The 21,461-nt window shown below is 54.7% G+C and overlaps 2 protein-coding genes across 2 annotated transcripts in view; both read right to left on the reverse strand.

Moving 5' to 3' along the window:
• Window positions 1-189: 189 nt before the first annotated feature.
• On the reverse strand, window positions 190-14,899 carry P4HTM (prolyl 4-hydroxylase, transmembrane; the record flags this gene model as incomplete). Its single annotated transcript, XM_079713532.1, has 9 exons — window positions 190-633; window positions 1,162-1,285; window positions 1,491-1,581; window positions 2,323-2,508; window positions 3,042-3,204; window positions 4,597-4,693; window positions 5,538-5,728; window positions 14,236-14,317; window positions 14,534-14,899. The coding sequence occupies 9 exons, from the start codon at window positions 14,897-14,899 to the stop codon at window positions 413-415; spliced, it is 1,521 nt and encodes a 506-aa protein (XP_079569658.1). The 3' UTR covers window positions 190-412.
• A 5,062-nt stretch (window positions 14,900-19,961) lies between these two features.
• Window positions 19,962-21,461, reverse strand: part of ARIH2 (ariadne RBR E3 ubiquitin protein ligase 2) — a 44,569-nt gene continuing 43,069 nt past the window's right edge. Inside the window, 2 exon segments of the mRNA XM_079712124.1 lie at window positions 19,962-20,446; window positions 20,677-20,760. Coding sequence (XP_079568250.1) covers window positions 20,375-20,446; window positions 20,677-20,760 — 156 coding nt within the window. The 3' untranslated portion in view covers window positions 19,962-20,374.

Genomic DNA, 21,461 nt, shown 5'->3' on the forward strand with positions numbered 1-21,461 from the left:
AGCGCCCGTAGCAACAGGTAGCAGAGGCAGGGGCGCCTGCCGCCGAGGCCCAATGACTACCGCCCTCCGCCCCACGCCGTCCGGCTGGGATTGGCGGGGCCGAATCGCCCTCCCCCTCACGTGACGTCGCAGCATGCCCCCGGCCGCGGCGCCCCGCCCCGCCCATTATGCCTACAGCCTATTCCGAGGTTCTCGGCCTTGCAGCTCCAAGCCGCGTAGTTTTATTTGTTGGGGAAGCACGGGGCTGTACACAATAAATAACATGGATATAGGAACTGTGCCCTAATCGCGGCTGGAGGTGGGGATGGGGCAAGACATCGGCCAGGCCTTTGGCCTGCAGCTGGACAAGGGTAGGGCCCCCAACCTCGGGCAGCAGGCGACCTGCGGCTGGGGACCGCGACGGACACTCCCCTCAGAGTTCCACGCGAGTGTCGCGGTAGGCCCGGTCCAGGGCCCACTCCGGCTGCGAGTCGGCGCCACCTTCGCGGGCCAGGCGCGCCATCTCCTGCTGGAACAGCGCCTGCCGCGCCCGGCTGGGGTCCACGTTGATCCAGTTGTTGGCGATCCACTTAGTGCCGCGCGTGACCAGGCAGCCCCCGTGCAGCGAGTAGTCGTCCACGTCGCCCACCCAACCTAGGAGAGGAGGATGGTGTGAGCAAGGGAGGGAACCAGAGGGAATCTAGGCAGGACTGAGCTGAGCTCGTGGGCTGACCTGAGCTTGGCCTCATATTGCCCAAGTGCATGGCAAGGGTAGGCCCAGCTGTGCACGCCTTCCGTGGCAAACATCTGGCCACAAGGCCTCCTTGGGGGCTCAGCATCTTTCTTCAGCGAATGCCTTATCAACACCACTGGCTCTGTGAAATCAGCTTTCTTGCTGCTAGGCCTGTCCACAGCCCTTCCCAGTCTGGGCTACTAAGGTGCACGTGTCCCCCGCCCCAGTCAGCTGGAAGGCTGGGGCATCAAGGAATGACAGGGTTCCAGAGAGCCCAGGAGGCTGCGCAGGTACAGGCTGCTGAAGTCACTGAGGATGGTCTTTGGGAGGCACTAGGGGCAAAAAAACCATTTGAAGGGCAGCCAGAAACAGCTCACCAGGATGGCAGTCAGGGCTGGGTAAAGGGAAGCGTCCTTCAAGGCAGCCCTGGCCTGGCCACAGGTCCTCACCTTGCCCATCAGGCAGGTAGTTGTACCAGAAGACTGCTGTGCCCTGGCGGGGCTTGACACGCAGGTTCCCCTTGTCACAGTGCCTCCGAGTGTCACGGAGGTCAACATCATCCTGAATCAGACTCTGTGGGCAGCAGAGTGGTGGGGTTTTCAAGCTGCCCTGACTATATGGCCAGGAGCCTAAGGACAGGCAGTCAAAGGTGGCCAGAGGGAAACCAGTCAGATGTCCCCAGGGGACTGTTTAGGCCTCATCCCAGGTCTGGAGGGGTATGTACTGTTTGCCCAAGGCCCTGCCATCCCACCAGAGTAACAGCCCGGTTGGCCCTTACCATTTCGTCATAGGTTCTGTTGTCTGCTACAGGAAAGACAGTCTCGCCCCCACCGGTGACGTTGTTCAAATAAAACAGCACTGTCATGTAGCTGTAAGGCAGGGGGACTGTTGAGCAGGTTCCCAGCTGTGGATGCTTCCCAGGGGCTTACCTGTGGGCAGGATAAGCTGCCCAGGTCCCCAAGGGCCAGAGGGGCAGGCTGGGATCAGTGACAACAGGGCAGGTCAGTACCAAGATGTCCCTAGCCCATTCTTCTTCCCACAAACCCAGTCTCTTTCTGTCAGTCACAATGTTTTTTTTATGGCCAAGATCACAGGTGCACTTAGCTAAATTACATGGCCCTGAGCAAGGGCCAGCTGGGAAAGATAGGCTAGCAGAAGCAGCAAGATCATGCAGAGGGCTGGTTGTGACTGGAAGGGGCTGAGCCAGAGCAGCCACATGAAGAGGAGAGACCTGCCACCATGCCTTGGCAGGGGAGGGGGGCATAGCTTCAGAGGGAGAAGCTGAGGTCCCCAGCAGTGCCAGCAGGATCAACAACCAGGGAGGGAGCGGAAAGAATCAGGGGTCCAAACTTGCCCCTTGCCTGAGAATTCTGGGGGCGGGTTTCAGTGTCTGTGGGTACCTCAGTCTGGCCACTGAGACAAGATGACCACCCCTTTCGGGCCACTTGGTAAACAACCTGAGGGGAGAGATGGGGGTATCCTCGACCAGGATGGCCCAGCACTCTCCTGGCCGCATACCAAGGGGCAAGCCCACAGGGCAGGGCTGTGCTTGTGTCATCGGGGTGCCTGGTCTGGGAGTTGAAGGCAGCCCTCAGGTGGGAGGTACTTGCCGGCAGGATGTCTCGAAGGGTACAGACTCATTGGCTACCAGCTTGGTATGGGAGCAGATGGTCTCTGGGTACACAGGCCCGCTGTCCACATGGGCATGGTAGTGGCCTCCCTCGCCATACCGCACGACCTGCAGCGGCTCGCTGAGCTCCACGATCTCAGGTGACAGGCGGGTGAGGCGCAGTACCCTGGTGGGCAGCAGGCATTCAGCTGGGCAGCCCAATGCCAGGTGGCACCCTGAGGGAGCTGGCAAGGTGGACCCTGGGCCTGCCACAAGCTCTGCCCCTATTTCCCCTGGAAGCTCCTTAAGCCACCCCAGACTGGCCCTGTAAGAGCAGGAAGGGGTTACGCATGACGAGCCCTTCTCCCTGGATGCCAGAGACATTAAGTTGGGGGAGGGGGAGACACTCCATCCAGGAAGGAGGCTGTTTATCTAAAACCCCTGACTGCTCAGGGACAGGGGGTCCTGTGGACAGAGATAAGAGATCACTTCTCTAATTAGCAGAAAACAAACATTCACTGTTTCTAATCCCAAATGTCTACTGTTTCCCACAATCAGGGCTAATTTGCTTTTGTTAATTGTCTGTCTCCTAATGAGTCCCAATCCTGGTCTAACAACTGGAACTTAATCCTGAATTGGCTAATCAATTCCGTTTTCTCAGTCTCAGCCAAGGACTTCTATGGGGGCCCTGCACCAGGGAGGACAGCCTCAGATGCTCACCTCTGGCGGATGGCGCGCATAACGTGGTGGGCACCTTCGCCCTGGTAGAGCCACGTGTGGTGGCTGTTCCGCACCAGCTGGCTGGACTCTGCCTTGTGGCTTCTCATATACTTGTGAAAGTCGCGAAGGTCCATGTTGGAGAACTCCTGCCGGCTCAGCACTCCTGCACAGGGCACCCACCATTAATGCCCACCAAGCCCATGTGGGGAGGGCATAGTGGGGAGCCTGCACCTTCCTACCTACCCCTGGCCTCAGGCACTGGGGGGCCATGTGCACCTGTCCCTCAACCTGGACTCGGGTCAGATGAAATTGGCTTCTGTCACATTAGGCCCTACGGGAAGACCCAGAGAAGCTCATTTCCTCAGTTTAAGCCCTGATTTGGCCCCCAAAAGGATGAAGCCCAACCCCTATTAGACTGGCCAGAGAGCAGGGTCTCCAAAGTAAGCTTAAGCCATATGGCCAGGACCCTAGGCCAAGGACTTCCCTTGGCCCTCCAGCCTGGCTCTGTAGAGCATGATGGCCACCTCTGGTCCTGTAGAGAGTGAAGAAAGAGAGCATTCAGTGTTGGGTTTTGTCCAGGGCCTTCCACACTGTAGGGTGTAAGCTGGGATCAGTCCCCAGGAGTTCCCTTGTGACCTCGGGTCTCATCCTGAGTGGAATACACCTGGCCAGTCCTGTCCACTGGGTAAACCAGTCTACCTCAGCAGAGAAAGCCAGGCCACTCTCCCAAATGAGAACACTCTCCCCTGTTCCTGCTCAACCCACAAAGCTGGGCTGTATCCTCTTACGGTTCTGGAAGAACAGCTGGTGTCTTTGCTACATGTTATCCTGGCTGACCCAACTGACACACTTCCATGCTTTGGCCCAGATTTCTCTGAGGGTGGGGGCACTCGAGGGCTGTGAGTCTGTCACGAGCTCTGCACATAGGGGCAGTAGCAGCATGATGCCCCTCCAGCCACAGGTCCCAGTCAGATTCTTCACTGTGGGCTCACCAGCCACAAAGCCATTCTTCCAAATCCTATTTCCTCAACTGGTCCAGAACTTGGGCATGAGGGTAATGACTACACCTCAGAAACTTCCTGGGGGTTATTACCAAAGGCGAGGGTGCTTACAGGACAGCACTCCTGCCCACATGACCCCAAGCAGTTAGTATGACTCCACATGGGCAAGAGGAAGGCAAGGGGGACCTTGGTTAGACCAGAGAGGCCGACTGCTGGGGCAAGACCGTGTGCCTGGCTGGAGAGAGGCAGATGTGAAGCTGACCTCACTGCTCCTTTGCTCCCGCTGTACCACTCTGCCCTCTGCCAGCCAGCAACCATACCTCCTGTACCCCAGATTCTGCCTGGTGAGGTCAAAAGAACCTCCAAGAACTGCCCTCTAGACTGTCACCAAAGGGAATGGGAGAGTCTAGCTCCTGCCTACTTCCCAGGGGTAAGGGCAAGGCTGGATCCTCACCTCCTCATCTCTGGCTACTCTAGAAGCTGGGCATAGAGGCTGCCTGGCTTGGGGGGCAGGAGGCTCACAGCGACAGAACTGTGGCAAGGTATGAGCTCACCATCACCATCAGGGTCAGCCTTGATCGCAGAGTACATCTCCTGAATGTTCTCTGGAGTCATCCACCGTCCATTTCCCAGGCGAGTCTGGGCCAGGACCTAAAGCACAAGATGGTGCCTCAGTGGGGTGGCCCCAGTGATGGAGAGTCACCAGAGCACAGACAGCTGCCTAGTTCCTTCTGTAGGGCTGAGGGTTCAGGTGATAGGGCATGGATGAGGACAAAGGACAGAGCCCAAGCTCCCTGAGCTGAAGTGAGGCTAGGCAGGGAGGTCTAGAGGCATCTGGGGAGGAGGCCAGAAAGACAGTCAGAAGACCTGTGGGCCATGACCATTCTCAGCCCTGGTGGGACTGTGGCTTCCATGGGGAGCACTGTCAGCCTACTGGAGGCAGAGCAAAGGACAGGCCTGTGTCCCACCCAGATACCCCAGGTGAGGTGGGGGAGGCCAGGGCCTGGGTGCGAAAAGGGAAGAGGCACCACGGGGAGGCCTGGCCAGTGAATGACCACCAGGCCCCTTAGGAAGGTCGGGCTCAGTGAGGCACTCTATATAGGCAAGGGACCCTGCACCCCACCAAGACCTCTCTCAGAAGCCTGGGTGTGAGGGGCATGCAGAGAGATGCAGACTTCTGGCTTCCTCTGAGCTGCCACTCCATCCACCATGAATTCTGTGGGGCTCCCAGCAACGGCAGCAAGGAATCCAGACCACAGACAGCACGCCACCTGGGAACTGTGGCAATAAATGCCATCACCTCCAGGTAGATTCTCCTGCCATCCTCTGGGGTTCCCAGGGCAGCAAGGGGCTCTCTACCCTGGGCATGCCCAAGTTGATCTGAGGTGGCATCTGACTCTTGGGGCCAGGGCTGAGCAGTACAAGTGACCTGGACACCAGAAACAATTTTGGGCATTCCCACCCTGGTGCCTACTCCAGGCCCCAGGATCCCAACCTCATGGAGCTGCAGGCGACCATCATGGTTTTGGTCCAGCAGCTGGAAGAGGTCCAGCTGGCTGATTTGCATTGTGCCCATTGCTTCCTCATACTCTTCGGTGGGCAGGATCTGGCTGCGTTGTAACCCCTTCATCTGTGCCAGGTGGATGATGAGCCGACACTCCTCATCACTCAAGAAGCCAGGGATTTCTGCCAGAAGAGGGGCGGGGGGTAAGGCCAAGGACCGGACCAGGACGCTGATGCACCAAATAAATACCTTCCTCTCTGCAGGGTTCTTGGGGTAGTCCCTGTACCCTGCTGGTCACCAAGTCAGGAGGACTTCACATCTGCTCTAGACTGTGACCCCAAGGTCAAATTGTCCTGCAAAGGTTAGCCAGCGTTTGGAACATGGGGCCTCTCTTTATGACGCTGAGCGCACACAATTTCCAGGGGAGTCCTGGGAGGTGAGCCAGAGCAAAGCTGGGGATGGGCTCACCCACCCTGGAGTGGGACCAAAGGCCAGGGGGCGGACCTGAGGAGTGGAGGGTTGACCTCCACTCCTTACTGGGTATATATTTTAAAAGGGCGGGGGGATGTTGGCAGGTTTTTGCTTTCATTATTGCTTTTCAGCATTGTTCAAATAAAAACAAAGTGAATACATCCAGCATTCTAGGCCTTGCCCTCCATTCCCCTGCACAAGTGGGTGCTGGTCATCCGTCCACTACTGAGTTGCCCAGCACTGGGAGATCAGTGGGGGTCACTCAGGTTTTTAGCAGATGCTCTGAGAAGATGCCCCAGTGTCCTTTGCTTTGGGAACAAATGCACACTGAATGCCCACTCCATGCCTCTAAGCCCAAGTAAAAGCCAGTCAGGCCTGGGGCTTAGCTCCAGTGGCTGGATGACCCCACACCAGCTCCACAAGCAGCTCAGTGGAGCTGGAACGCGAAGCTCACACCTGGCGAGCCCACATCCCAGTGACTCCAGGCACTTCCAGGGCTGGAGCCTGGGCCTTGCTTCATTCTCTTGTTCCTGGGAGAGAGGACTTCCTTTGACGGGGCACAAGAGGCCCACACAGGAACTGACTGGAGGAAGGGCCATGCCGCCACTGTGACCCCTCAGAACTCCTGCAGAGTGGTCTGCCACTTTTCTGGGTTATTCTCTCAGCATGAAGTTCCAGTCATTGCTAAGAGGAAGGAAAATGGCCACTCGGAGCCAGGATTGGAGCAGTTTTTAATAGTAATCACAGCAGATCGCACTTAGGGAGCACAGACTCTGTGTCCTGTCCTAAGCATGTCATCAACTCCATAATCCGTATACTCATCCTAGAAAACCAGGCCCCATTAATTCACCCTTCCTCTCCCTGAGGAGCCCCCAAGCACAGAGACATCAGCAACTTGGCCAGGGCCACACAGGCTGTTGTACTCCAGAACCCAGGCTCACAGCCAGATTCAGCTTCCACAGGTAGGTGACCCAGATGTGACGACACTGAGGACAGGACAAAAGCCACCCCACCCCACCCCCACCTCCAGCCTGCCTGATCCCCTCAACCTGTCGAACCCAGAAAGGGTGTGAGCCATCCACTGGGGAGGCAGCGCTGCTGGACAATGGGTTAGACCCAATTGCTAATCACCAGTCACCTCCTGATCATTTAAAAAGATAAACAAACAAGAAAAGTAAACCAGAAAAAGAAAACACAGGCCCAGGTTTCTTCAGTTTATTAGGTGCCAGTCATTCACAGGCCCAAAGGAGATGCCACCCTCTCTACAGCCCCCTGCCATGTGCTAATCAAATGCAAACAGCCCAGGCCAGCACACTGGGGCCTAACCAGGTGGGTCTGAGCACATGGGAGCTGGGCAATCATTGGCTCCTGGGGTGTGGGTATAGCCCTATAAAGCCCCCAACCTCAGTCCACTGAGACCAAGGCAGAGAAAGCAGGTGATGGATCAAGGGCTGTGGCTGCTGGTGGCACTGGTGGTGCTGTCGGGTGACGGCGGGGCAGGGGCTCCCTGGGGCCCCACGCGGTGCATGCCCATTCCGCAAGCCATGGCGCTGTGCCACGACATTGGCTACACAGAGATGCGGCTACCCAACTTGCTGGACCATGACACAACAGCCCAGGCCATTCAGCAGTCAGTCAGCTGGTTGCCCCTGCTGGCCAGGGAATGCCACCCTGATGGGCGCCTCTTCCTCTGTTCCCTCTTTGCCCCGGTGTGCCTCGACAGGTAGGGCAGGGGCTCCCAGGTAAGGGTGGGGGCCTCTCCTCAGCCAGGGGCCTGTTCTGGAAGCTCTTCACTAATCATTGCTGTGTACCTATCAGTGACAGGAGGATGAAGGATTGTTTTGTCAGGGTATTGCTGGCAGAGAGCACAGATGCCCATGGGACACAGGAGACATAGGCAGGGGACTATCAATGGTGCACACCCTTGGTCTGGATCCACAAATCAACAAGGGCTCTTAAATGTCAAGGTAGGGCAAGTGAGCAGCCTGCTCTAGGCTAGGGGCTGAGAACCCCTCTCCAGTGAGGTGTGGCAATTCTGTCTGCCCAAAGGATCCTGGCCAGAGATGGAGCCACGGCTCATCTGGTGGCTTTTTCTCTCAGAGCCCAGAGATTGCAAGGCTGATTCCTCTTCCCCAGCCTAACCTACCCCGTGAACAACAGCTCCCTCAGTTTCTTCTTTGCAGAGCCAGGGCCCTTCCTAGAGCCTCAGGGTGACCATGCCTGTAGCAGCAAGAATGGGCTCTTTCAGAAACTGAGGATCGGGCCCCTTTGCTCTTGGCCAACCCCAGTCCTGGCTAGAAACTGCAGTGTCCTGCAGGGCTTTCAGGACAAGAGGGAGGGCCCTGTTTTCTCCCTCCCTCTTGGGGGAGGGCCCAAGAGTGAAGGCCCAGAGTGCAGGGCCCCTCCCACAGCCCTCTCCCAGGCACTAGGCATCCACCGGAGCTGTAGGGGGAGGTGCACTGCAAAGGTGGAAAGCAGCCTGGGCCAGGGCAGGGGTGGGGCTGGGGATACAAGACAGAAGGGCTGGGAGACCCAGGGCTGAGGGCTAAGATTTCAGCAAGCAAAGGAGCAAGAAGCCCAGCTGCAGGGCTGTTGCTAGGTGACCAGGGTGTCATTGCCCAGCAACCGTGGAGTTTCTGGCCAGGCCTCGCGCTAGGAGCACCCAGAGGCCCCAGCCTGGAATCCAGGAACCCTGGTCCTGAGCACCCGCTGCCCCTGACACTTTCCCTGCCCTGCAGGGTCACCTACCCGTGCCGCAGCCTGTGCGAGGCCGTGCAGGCCAGCTGCGCCCCCACACGGCCTGCTACGGCTACCCCTGGCCAGCCATCCTGCACTGCGGATGCTTCCCCGCCGGCCACGGCCTCTGCGTGGCTGCCATCTCCAACGGCTCCCGCCCGAGCCGCCCACGTGAGTCTCTGCACAGCTTCTAGGCTGATCTAACCCTTTCTCAGCCCCACAGGCTGCACCCCACCCTTTCAAATCACAACTCTTGGGGATCAGGTAACTGGGTCTCTCTGGTGGGAAAGAAGAGGAACAACCCACAGCAGCCATCCATCTCAAAAAGGGTAAAGAACAAGGGAAAAGTGGGAGAAACCCCTGCTGATGGCTCCTCTCCTCCACCCGGGGCCCAGGGGAAGCCTCACTCGGCTCCTCCCACCAGTGCCCCGTGCCAGCTGCAGGGACTGTGAGTTGCAGGACACCAGCTCGTCCAAGGAGGTCCTGGACACGCTCTGCGCTGGCGATTTTGGTCAGGCCTGGTGCCCAGCACCCCTTACACCCCCTTACGAGTGGGTTCATTACAACTCCTGGCTTGGTGCTAAGACAAAAGAAAGAGGGGACACCCAAACATTATGCCTGAACAGAACTAAAAAATAAGTTCCTTTAATAATTGCTAATAAAAACAACATCCCAGGAGGACAGGCCTTCTCTAGGACCCTGATTCCAAGAGCAGAACATCAGACAAGAGGGTTTGGTTTACCAGGTGGAGGGGAGGATGGGGATACTCAGAGGGGCCAGGCTCATCATCTCGGCCCTCTGATCCCATTCAGCAGTGAAGCTTAGGCTCTCCTGGCGCAATGGGTCATCCTCCGGACCCTCAGACTGCGACCGGGACTAACAGCTAGAGGTGCTGAAGGCGGGCCCACTGCCCCCTGGGGAGCTGGCACCTACTCTGTGACGCTGGCTGCAGCTGGATACAAGCTCCTGCGTGGAAGGTATGCTGGGACCTACATGCTGAGTGGGGAGGTGCAGGGTCACCGTCTGCTGGTAACCACGGCCTATGGTTGGAGCCAGGGCCACCGAAATGTGCAGCTGGCCATGCGCAGGTGGCATCGTCACCAGTGCCCAGAATAGAGTCAACCCAGGTGGGGAGAGCCTGGGACTTTATAGCCACAGCCTCTGCACTGGCCACGCAGACCATGTGCTCCCCTGGACACACATAAAACCCTCTTTCTGCTGCCCTCCATGGATATTTGCAGACCAGAGTCCAGAGTAACTCCAAGGCTCCCCCAGGACCAGCACAAGCAGGGCAGAAGTCCACTTCTGTGGTCCTTTCTCCTGGAAAAAGGCAGCTAGCCTTGTGTGCTGGGCAGGCAAGACTACCTTTCTGAACTTCCCAGACCTGGGACGCCAGCCTGGCTGATGCCCTGCTCCTGCCCACAAGCCCCAGCACCCCAAGCTGAGCCTCAGGGCAGGCACAAAGCCTCAGGCTATGCTCACGCAGGCACTATGCTGCTTGTCAAGCCCCAGACAGACTCAATTATATCTTCCTGACCTTTACTGAGTCCATAATTCTGCCAAGCAGCGGGCCTGTGGAACAGCAGGGGGTTCATACAGAAAACTGCATTAAGCTGCTTACAAACCTGAACTAATATGCATACTACAATTCTTTCTCTACTTCTGCGCTTCCAGTGTTTGTCAAGAGAGCACAGTGGTCTTATGTAACTGCTTTATTGTTTTTTTTAAGCTGAAAAAGAATAGGTCTGGAAATCCTGTAATAAAGCAGTTATGGTTTTAATATACATTGTTTTGTGTACTGGTATCAATTACTCATTTACCTTAAATAGTTAAGAAAGTGGACTAAAACTCTTGCTGGCCCACTGGAAGTGCCCCCTGCTGCTCTTGAAGAGGGTGCCAAATCAGGAGGCACCTGCCCAGGGTGATGGTGGAGGCCACCCTGCACACAAAGACAGGTGCTGGACTGGCTGAGAGTATCTAGTAAACCCCTCCAGCTGGCCAATAATTGTCAGCAGTAGACTCTGGCCGCTGGACACACAGCCATATCAAATCAGGCCTCCCACACATGCAGCTAACCTTTAGGGGCAAAGACACAACTGCCAAATAAATACAGAAGATAGTTTCCAATGATGCTAAACGCTGAAAAGAAAACCAAGCAGAGACACAACAGAGAGCCTGGAAACCTCTTGAGACCAGTCTGAGGTGGAGAGAGGTCTCTGAGGAGGGGAGATTTGAGCAGAGCCCTGATGCGGGGGAAGGCACCCTCGGTGAGAGCCAAGTCTGAGCCTTTTGGTGGAGGGAACTGTGCATACAAAGGCGCCAAGGCAGGACTTCCCTGGTGGCACAATGGTTAAGAGCCCGCCTGTCCCCATGCAGGGGACACGGGTTCGAACCCTGGTCTGGGAGGACTCCACATGCTGCGGAGCAACTGGGCCCGTGTGCCACAACTACTGAGCCTGCGCTCTAGAGCCTGCAAGCTACAATGACTGAGCCCACGTGCTGCAACTACTGAAGCCCGCGCGTCTAGAGCCCGTGCTCCACAGCGAGAGGCCACCGCAATGAGAAGCCCGTGCACCCCGAGGGGTAGGCCCTGCTCACCGCAACTAGAGAAAGCCCACACGCAGCAACGAAGACCCAACACAGCCAAAAATAAATAAATTAATTAAAAAAAAAAAAGGCGCCAAGGCAGCAATGAGCTTGGTGTCTGAGAATCAACAGGGGGTGAGTGAGGGAAGGGTGGTGGGAGATGAGGTCTGAGAGATGAGAGGGTCTTGGGGCACCAAATGAGACGTAGAAGTGGAATGGGAAATCATGGAGGCTTTTAAGGGAGGGAGTGATGAGATCTGATCTGCTGTTTAAATACAGAATGAGTGTGAGGTGGAGGGAGAAGTGAGCCACATGAGAGAAAGCAATGTCCCTAGAGAGGCGACAGTGAGTCAGAACTGGAACACCTCCCTTCTGAACTGAACAGGACAACGGTCCAAATCCTTGGGAAATGCCTACCACAGTCAAGCAGGTATCTGCCAGGAACTCAGGGGGGCCCTTTTGGGACCCAGGTCGCACTTACCAAATGTCTCTAGGAACAAAGGTGGGAAACAGGAAATTTCCCCCAAAGGGAGAGGCTGAAGGTTACGTGCGGATTTCCCTGTGAAGTGGTGGGGCGCCCTTCCACAGAGATGGAGGCACCCTAGGGTAAAACACAGTCCCCTTGCCCCAGCTGACACCCTGAACACCTACCCCGTGAGCCCTGGCATCTTGGGTCCCTGATGGTGGGTCACAGTAGGGCAAGGTGGCAGAGCCCATAGCGGGCCCATTTTCCTTGGGCCCTGCCTGCCTCTTTAGGGCGACAGTAGATGGATGGACAGGCAGGCACAGAAAACAGAGACACTGCTCCTTATTGGGGTGAGGCTTCCTTCTTTGGATTCATCCAGCACCACATTCAGGAACTGCCCCTCTTTGGACACCCTCTCCCCTGTGGTTAGCCTGTCTCACAACTGGACTTCTTATAGTCACTGACCTCCTCCTCATTTGTCTCACCTCATTTCACCAAGCAGCAAGCCCCAGGACTTTCTGAGTAAAACCTGGGACATCCTTCACCAACAGACTCAAAGGTAGTGTAAGAGTTTTGGAGGAAATGAGAACAATTAGGAAGGTCTTGCTGCAACTGCCCAGTTCTCCTAATCATGCCCTTTGTCATTTATCTGCACAAACAGAAACCCATCTGATGGCTTAACTGGAATCAGTTTACCTTTTGTCAAATCTCTTCTGCTTCCCGTAATGTACTCTTGGTGACTTCGGGTCTGGGTTTCTCATTCTCTGCTTTGTAGGACTTTGACGCAACAAGCTGCATGTTAGGGGGTTAGGGTTAGGGGTTAGGCCTCATGGCTCACTTAACCTAACATATGTCTGAATTAAGTATATACGGGTCCAAAAAGGCTGATGAGAGAAAGTACACCCACCTCAATGTGTCTGTCTCACAACAGTGGAGTAGTAATGGGGAGAGCTGTTCCCTTGCCTGGATCACCTGTTCCTTGACAGCCACCTGGCTTCATCCCACAGCTCCTGCGGGTCTTTGCTCAAATATCCTTCTCAGGGAGGCCCACCCTGACCACCTTACTCAGTTTCAACCCCAGTTGAAATTCTGCCTTACTTGTCTGTGATCACTTATCACCATCTGACACACGATGTGTGTTTATTTGTCTGTAACCTCATTCGACTGTCAGCTTCAGGTGTTTTTTGTTTTCCTATTTTGTCCAATTCTATATTCCCAGCACCTGAACTAGTGCTTTGCTCAGACTTCAACATTATGCAATAATAATAATAATCTTTTAGTGCCTTCCCACAACAGGACTGACATCCTAACCTATGTGAAATCATTCTCACAGGTCTAGGCATAATCCCCAACCAGGGACCTCCGCCCTAGGGTTAACAGCATGCGCTCAAATGCTCTGCTTTGGTTCCCAGTCCCCTCCTGAAAGCCCCTTACCCCTTCCATCCCCCAGCAGCCAGGAACACCTCAGGTCTGCAGGTAAGTGTGTCACTGAGGCTGGGTACCCAGGACTGGGGTGGGAAAACCTATCCTGGGCAAGGTCATGGGTCTGGGGACCCCCATCTTGTTGGTACTGGTAGTCTTTGAAGGACTTCAGGGTCTTCACAACTAGCATGTTGGCTTTAGAGTGCAGGCCGTAGAGAAAGGCTGCCTTTTTCTAATCCTAGCTTCACCCTGAACTAGCTGTGTGAGCCTGGCCAAGGAACGGGGGCTCTCTGTGCCTCACTTTCTCACCCACTAGCCTGACAGCGGGATCTACACCCACCTCATAGAGGGGTTGTGAGAATTAAATGGAACGATCACATAAGTCTAGCACATAACAAGAGCTCAGAAAATGTGAGCTATGATGCTGGTTCCAAATGAGGTCACCCTGGAAGGCTCTGCCTACTGTAATGGCTGAACACAAAACTCCATCCTAAGAAGAATCCCAGAGTGCTGGTAGCAAAGGCTGGTGCCCTTGTGGGGCAGGTTTGGGGGCACCAGCTTACCCACATTTGGACAGCCTGCTTATCAGACCCACTTTGGGAGTGGAATTTCCCCTCACAGGCCCTGAAATCGGCTAGGACCTGGTTATCAGTCTGTCCGACCCTCCCCCCATTCTAGAATGTGACAGAATTAACCATGGCAGGGAGCCTCCAAAGACAGTTTCAATGAAATGTTTAGACACTAGCTTCTAGATCACATTGCCCAGCCCCGTGATGGAAGGATCAGCTGCAGAGAGTAGGGGTCACAGAGGGGAGTGTGGAAAGGTCAGCCTGTCACCCTATATTGGAGATGGGGCGGGTACCTCACTTGGGGCAACCTCTGGGTGGAAAAGAAAGGGCTACTTTGAAGCAGCCATTTTCAAAACAGAAGTCACGTGGTCAAATGAGCCTCAAGGCAGCCACCAAATCGTAGCCCCTGACCCTTCCTGGGGGTGCCCAGCGAACTTACCGAAGAGCAGCGGCTTGAGGCTGAGGGTTCGGATGAAGTGATCCCTGTCGGCGACCAGCTGGACCTTGCGCTCATACCCCACCTAAGGGAAAGCGGCAGAGCGGGCAGCTCGGGCGCCAGGCCCCTACGTGCGAGAAAGGAAAAGACGCCCCGGCCCGGTGGGCGGCGGCGGGCGAGTGAGGGGGTGCGCGCGGCAGGCCGGGACGGCGCAGGGAGCAGCGTGGAGCCCCGGGCTGACTACCGGCCGTCCCGGGCTCGGCGGTGCAGGGCCTGGAGCGCGCCGCGGCGGGGGCCTCACCTTGATGCCCTCTAGCCGCGCGAGAGGAGCCAAGGTTGGCGCGGGCCCGGGGCCCTGGGCCCGGCGCTGGGGCCCGGGGTCGCTGCTGTCGTCGCCGTTGCTGTAGTGTACGAAGAGCAGCAGCGCCAGCACGTTGCCCAGGTACAGGTGCACGAACACCATCAGCACCAGGAAGTAAGCGCGCGAGCAGATGCCGCGAGGCTTGCACAGCGGCCGGACCGGTGTGTCCTCACAGTCACCCAGCCCCGCCGCTGCCCCAGCCGGGTCGTGCTGGGGCGGCGCCCACTGCGGACTCACAGCCTCAGGCCGCCGGCCTGCCGCCGCCACCGCCGCAGCCGCTGCCGCCGCCGCCGCAGCCGCCGCCATGGAGCCCAGGTTGCGCGCGCACCCAGGGGAGGGGCCGCGGGGTTGCCAGCGCCGCGCCGCGCCGTAGCCAGAACCACCGCCGCCGAGCCAGCGCGCGCGGTGGTCACCAGCAGGGGGTTCCTGGGGATCCCGCGCCCGCGCTGCACTCTAGATCTCCGCGCCTTGAACCCCGGCCCACACTGAAGTTTCTCTTCCCGAGCTGGGTTATCGTTAGGAGGAGATACACACTCCCCAGGGCAGAAGCCGCCCCCCAAATGTAGATGCAGACAAGAGCAGCACAGTTACAGGAAACCCCACTGGTATTTCCTCCGTTCCCCGGTTGAGACGCACTTCCCTCTTCCCGGAACTGTATGGTCTGCATTTTCTCGCTCCCAGGAGTGGGATGGCAACAAGGAGGAGGCAGTGCCAAAAGATGATTCAATACTGCGGCGGGTTGGGGCGCCGCGGAATCCGATGACTGCGCACATTGTGGTGGCGTCGGACCCAAGGCATTCGGCACTGACACTCGCCAGTGTAGGCGGCCAAGAAACGCCTTGGAGGTCTGCTCTGCGGTCGGTCTGAACCTCCCGGGGAGGGCTGCAGGAGTCAGGTCTTAGGAAGCAACTGCCTGATGCGGGGTCGCATAGACGGGTGACCCAGTCGGAGTGGTCAGAGAGGGCTTCCTGGAGGAGCCCTGACACCCTAACAGTAACCTGCAGGAATGCTGCAGGTGCTCAGGTTCACAGGAACACTCCTTGCCTCAGCGCTGGCACATATGAAAAGGGAGAAAGGGACTTTTCCATAATTGAGACACCGCCTCAGAGGAAAGTTAAACCCAGATTATCCCCAAATATGGAGGTGGGAGGACATACCAGTGGCCAAGTGCCAAAGCCTGGTCTTTTTCGTTCTCTGCTCGCCCCCCCGCCCCGCCCCGCGAGGTGGACATGCAGACAAAAGCAACATCATTGAGGCAGGTCCCACCGGTGGTTTGTCTTTACACTGTTAAGACCCCCTCCCCCTCCAACTTCCTCCCAGACAAGTAGAGTGTGCATTTTCTGGTCTCCTCAGTAGGGCAGCCCCATCTTCTTCTCGGAGATTCTACACACAATGGCAGGTTTCATCAGTGCCCAAGTATTGGGTTGGCCAAAAAGTTTGTTCAGGTTTTTCCATAAGATGTTGCTGAACTTTTTGGCCAACCCAATACATGGGTTCATCCAGTCACCTTTAGGGACTATCTTGTCAATCTCCTTAGGAAACTAGAGAAGCACTGTCCAATAAAAGGAGAAGTTCTGGATGTTTTCAAGGGGGGGGGCGGGGCAGATGGCAATGCGAAACTTTGGGGCTCAGCCAAAGCTGGGATGCTGACCAAACACCTCCCGTGGTCCAGCATCCTGCTTCAGATGGAGTAGGAACTGAGCTCTGTAGGCAACTGGCAAGTCTGGACTCTCCCAACATGAAGGCAAAGACAGAGGCAGCGCGGACCCGGCCCTTCTTCCTGAAATGAATTCCAGATGTCATGGTTTTCTGGTATCCATGAATGAATGTTGAGACCATTTCCTTTTTAGCTTTTTAAAACCTATAATTAGATCACCACAGAGTGCTCATGTTCCTTAAACTATTTTCCTGAACTCCATTCTCCTAAGTTCCTATTACCTGTATCCAATTGAGTTATGCTTACTGCTATGCACAGCTAACATCACCAGAGGGCAAGCAGGTTGGGTGGGAAGTGGGGGGCGCCTCACCCCCTATTTCTGCTCTGCCTGTTGTTGGCTATGGGAGTTTCACAACCACAGCATAAACTATAATTTCTTGGCCTTTTAAAAGCTATGGCCTTTTTGATATCTAAACCTCTCACCACCCAGGCTGGCTCACCTCATGGGGGTGGCAGTCCCATCTCAATCATGATACATAGTCAAATCTGGGTCTTGTGCTGAGCTGTGTTTTAATCTCTATTACAAAAGTTGGATTTACTTTCCAGTTTCTAACAGTGAATGTTTTTTGTTTTGCCATTTACTAGAATGATGACCTTGGGCAAATTACTCATTTTGGACGGTGACAGCACCTACCTTACAGGGCTGCTGTGACGACTAAGTGAATATGTGCTCAGTGACCATTAGTGTGATTATCTTCTGGGGACAGGAACTGGTCTAACAAATTAAATGGCTATGTCCTCTGTGCCCAAAACAGAGCTCAGTATATAGGTAATGCTCAGATTGTTGCAGGAAGCCCTGAAGAGTATGTGGGAAATCCCTCCTCCAGATTTTGCTAGAATGTGCTATCTTCTCTTGTTCTAAGATCACCAAGGGTATGGTGCCAAGGCCACTGGTATCCTGCCCACTGATCTTCAGGAGTAGCTCTTCACCCCTGGCCTTGCTGCCTCAGTGAAAACATTCACTAGTGACCAGTTCTGTGTCCTCCATGTTCTGGAGGCTCCTAGAGGGTAGAGACCATGTATCTTTTGCACACTATTGTATGCCCAGGTGCTGAGCATGGGGCTTGGCACATCTGAGGTCCAAAGAGGAGCAGTTGTGGAATTGACTAGCAGTGTCTGGGATCTCCCCGGCCTTGGCTGCCCTGTGCATGCTGTGCTGCCCACAGCGCTGGAGCCTTCACCCCTATCAATGAAGTTGCCGCCACTCCTGACACCACAAGTGCTGACCCCCTTGTTCAGAATCCAAGCTCTGTTTCCTGTCCTCGGCCTTTGGGATTAAACTCCAAACATTTCCAGTTCCTGTCGAGAGTCCTCTCTTCCTAAGCCCAGGGCCCCTGTGAAGCCACAAGTCCCACTTCCATACTCCATGGCCCTTTGCTCCCACATCTGCTTTGGAGGGACCCAAGGATCTTCTGAATAAGCAGCTCAGGGACTCAGCAGGGCTGTAGGGCATTGGAATCAGTTCATTACCACATCCTGGGATCTGTGTTTGGTGGGGAATCGTTTGGCCTGCACCAAAGGAGGGAAAGGAAAGCCAAAAGTACCAGGATATTCCACTTCCCTCCACAGATGACCTCTCCCCAGAAAGGGAAGAAAGGCAGAGCAGTCAGGCCAGTGGGGCCTTCACAGCCCTCTGGAAGAGGGGACTGGCCAACAGGAAGGCCCCTATTTGGTGCTCACTGGCCTGAACCCCCGGGGGCATTGGCTCAGAAGGCTACTTGGATCCTTTGAAGAATGACTCTGCACACACTTTTATAATCAGAAACTTGCAGTTTATTTTAAATAAACCACTCAAGGTTGAGCAGATGACATCACCTCAACTTTTTCTTTGAAGAAAACAAAGATATATGGTAAATTCATGAAAACACTGTGCCTTCCTTTGCAGGGCAGAAAAATTCTGCCTGACCTTTTCCATCTTCCTGATGTTAACAAGAGACAGCCACTTGAGGCACAAAAGAAAGCTCTCTGCAGATCAAGGGCTGCAGGCTGCAGTCTGGGCACAGAACCTCCTGCAGCTCCAGTGGTTGGGGCCACAGCTGGATGCAAATGCACTATGTGGTAGCTGTGCAGTCCAAAAAATGCCCAGGGCGCCGAGGGTGTGACTTAAGGTGCAGAGCTGCAACTCAGCTCCTGCCGCTGCCGTGGCAGTGACACAGAAAGGGTTCAATGCACAGGTAGAAGCTCCAGACACCAGGATCTTCTATGGGCCAATGCACCACAGTCACACCCCACCCCTAGGTCCCACAGCAGGCACACTCCTCCTTCAGTTAGCTCAGCACTGTCCAACTCTGGGTTCATCTGCTATACTCCTAACTTGTCCTACCGCTCCACCCCGTGGTCCCTTCCTTGCAGGAGATGACAGGAAGAGGCAAAACCTGATCGGGGAGAAAGGGAGCCTGCAGCCGGCTATGTACCCCATGACTCCAAGAGTTACAGCTGTCCTCTGCCTTCAAGAGTGATTCAGTTTACAGCTTACATGATACCTGGGAAATTACCGACTGAGGTGAAAATGTTTGAATATCAAAGAATTTCCAACACAATATTTATTCACAGATCTCCCAAGCAACTCTTCCAGGAGGTCAAGGAGGCCCTATTGAGTATGGACAACTCTGCCAGCCTCAGAGTGGAGGCACTGAAAAAAGCCATAGAAACCCCAGGAATCACAGATGTAACTTCTGAGAGGCCCACAGGACCAGGTTCAGGACAGGTAGGACACCATGCAAACCACTTGTTCCTCTGCACTGTGAAAAAGCTGGCCCTTTTCCCTGGCCCGCCCCTTGTGGTACAGGAGCTGGGACCACAAATCAAGAACCGTGCTGGCCTCAGACTCCCAGACCCTAGAGGTGCTGTCCTCCAATAGCTGAAACCAGGCAAGGGGGAGTGCAACCAACCCCTAGAGTGGGTAATGGAGACATACACTCCAGGTTAACATGAAAACAATTTGTGCAAACAAGGTCCCTGAGCCAGGCAGACCAGAGTCCTTGGGAGGACCATGCTGAACTCTGACCCTAACGTTCACCAGAGGAAAGTGTCGCAGGACAGTGTCAGGTATGGCTGTGTGTGAACCTGGTCAGAGTCACACCACGGGAACACTGGCACAAAAGAAGGAACCAAGGTAAAACAAATTTAGTTGGGGGAACAATTCCCTTTAAAAGTGGATCTCTATCTTTAGAAAACAAAAGAAAACTGTGCTGAACTCACATCCCCTGGTCTGGAGGGCCACAAGCCCACCTACGTGTTCTGCTGTGGGCTCTGGCCTGAGTAGCCAGACCCAGGTAAAGCTCACTTTCAAGAATTAAGATGAGTCCACAGACACACAGTGCCATCAGACAGGATGACACCCCATGGCAAGACTCCGTTCTGTATTGTCTCCTCACTGCCAACGTAAGGCAGTGCACCTGACCACAAAAGGGTCTACAAGGACCAGGCAGGAGGCACGATGTGATTCCCTGCACTCCATGCCTATAACTCAGGCCAACTCAATTTTCCACCATCTGCCACCCATGCTCTTCCCTTGGGACTCTAGCTGTGGCCAAACACATATGAATCTGGCAAGCAAAGACCACCGGGGCCCTCTTGCAGTAGAGATTCTGAGGCAAGGTGAGCGGGCAGCATATGTTACATTCTAAGTAAAATAGCTAGAGGTTAAAACACTCCAATGCCAATTTATTTTTTAAAAAGGGTTCTGTGTAATTCTATGGTTTGCCCCCTCTTTTTTGTATAATTGTACAACCTTTGAAAATTATAAGTTGTAATGATCTAATCCTATTAATAGTCATTCAGAAAAAACTTTCCCTCCCTCCCAACAACCATCCAGGGGGAATTAAAGGTCCTGAGAAGAGGCCAATTCAACATGGCCTCTACCCTGGGAAAAACAAAAAGCAAAAAGATGAGGGAAAAAAAAAAAACAGAAATCGACTAAGAGGTGTGTGGCCAGTGTCTCTCAGGAGTGGGGCCCTGGCTGTTGCCTGGGGTTGTGAAAGGCAGAGCCTGCAGCATGCAGTACAGCAGCCGGGAGACCTCGCAGCCACATCTTCCTCACTCTGGCACGTCCATGTCCCAACCTAGGTGTCATGGAAATCCTTCAGCAGGGTTCTCCTCCGCTGCTCTGCTATGTGCATCTGGTTCTCTAAGTCCTGCATCAAGGAAGCAAGATAGGTGCTTGCATGGCCCAGTCCCGAGAGCAGGGAGCAGCTAAAGCCACCCCGACCCCTGCCCCCCCTGCCACGGACTCCAAGAAGTCAAAAGCACTGACCTTCCCACCCTTCTCAGCAGCAGCCTCCAGTCCACATGCCAACCACCATGTTACCTATTACCACACCAGCCCTCCTTTGCCTGCCAGAGGATCCAAGAGGACAGCACTTACCCCTCTGTCATAGCTGTCTGCACGCTCCACCTTCCATGACAGGTTTTCGATCTCAGCCTCCAGCTGAGCCTGCTGGTATTCAAACTGTATGGGTAGAGCAGGAGGGTCAAAAGGAGAAGGGGCTGTAGCCGGGGCAGGGCCTGCAGATGGGAGGGGCAGATGCAGCACCTCAGGCTCGCATGAGCTATAGACAACCCTGTCTCTGATCCTGTCCTCAGAGAGCAGTGCTACTTCCTGTACCCAGAGCCAGAATCCAATCAAAAGGCTACCTATGGAGCACAGCCATGTGGCAAGGCCACACTCACCCTCCGCCCCCAAAGAAAAGGGAAGAACTTAAGCCACTGAAGAGAATGCTCCCAACATACAGGGAAATGGATGCTGCAAAAACAAGTCAAAGTGGATATTCACAGACACTGTATTCACTGAATACTTCGTTTTTTCAGCCCTTCTGAAAATCAAGAATCTTAAAAATTTTCAAACCATTTGACTTAGTAATTATATACCCACTGCACAAATCAGTTGCACAAAGAGGTTTCCCAATGTCTTATTTATGATAGTGAAAAACAGAAACAATAAATGCCCCAAATGTTGGTACAACCATATACTGGAACATTTATGCAACTATTACAAAATGGCATTTTCCAGCCTGGTAAATAACGACAGCTGCAAAAACAGTTAGTTGTAACAAAAAAATGTTATATATATAACCTTGATTATAGAAATAATATTAATTTTAAAAGGCTGGAAAACGCTAACAGCGGTCATTTCTTTCTGGTGGGATGATG

Source organism: Hyperoodon ampullatus, assembly GCF_949752795.1.
Source record: "Hyperoodon ampullatus genome assembly, chromosome: 10".
NCBI lineage: Eukaryota > Metazoa > Chordata > Mammalia > Artiodactyla > Ziphiidae > Hyperoodon > Hyperoodon ampullatus.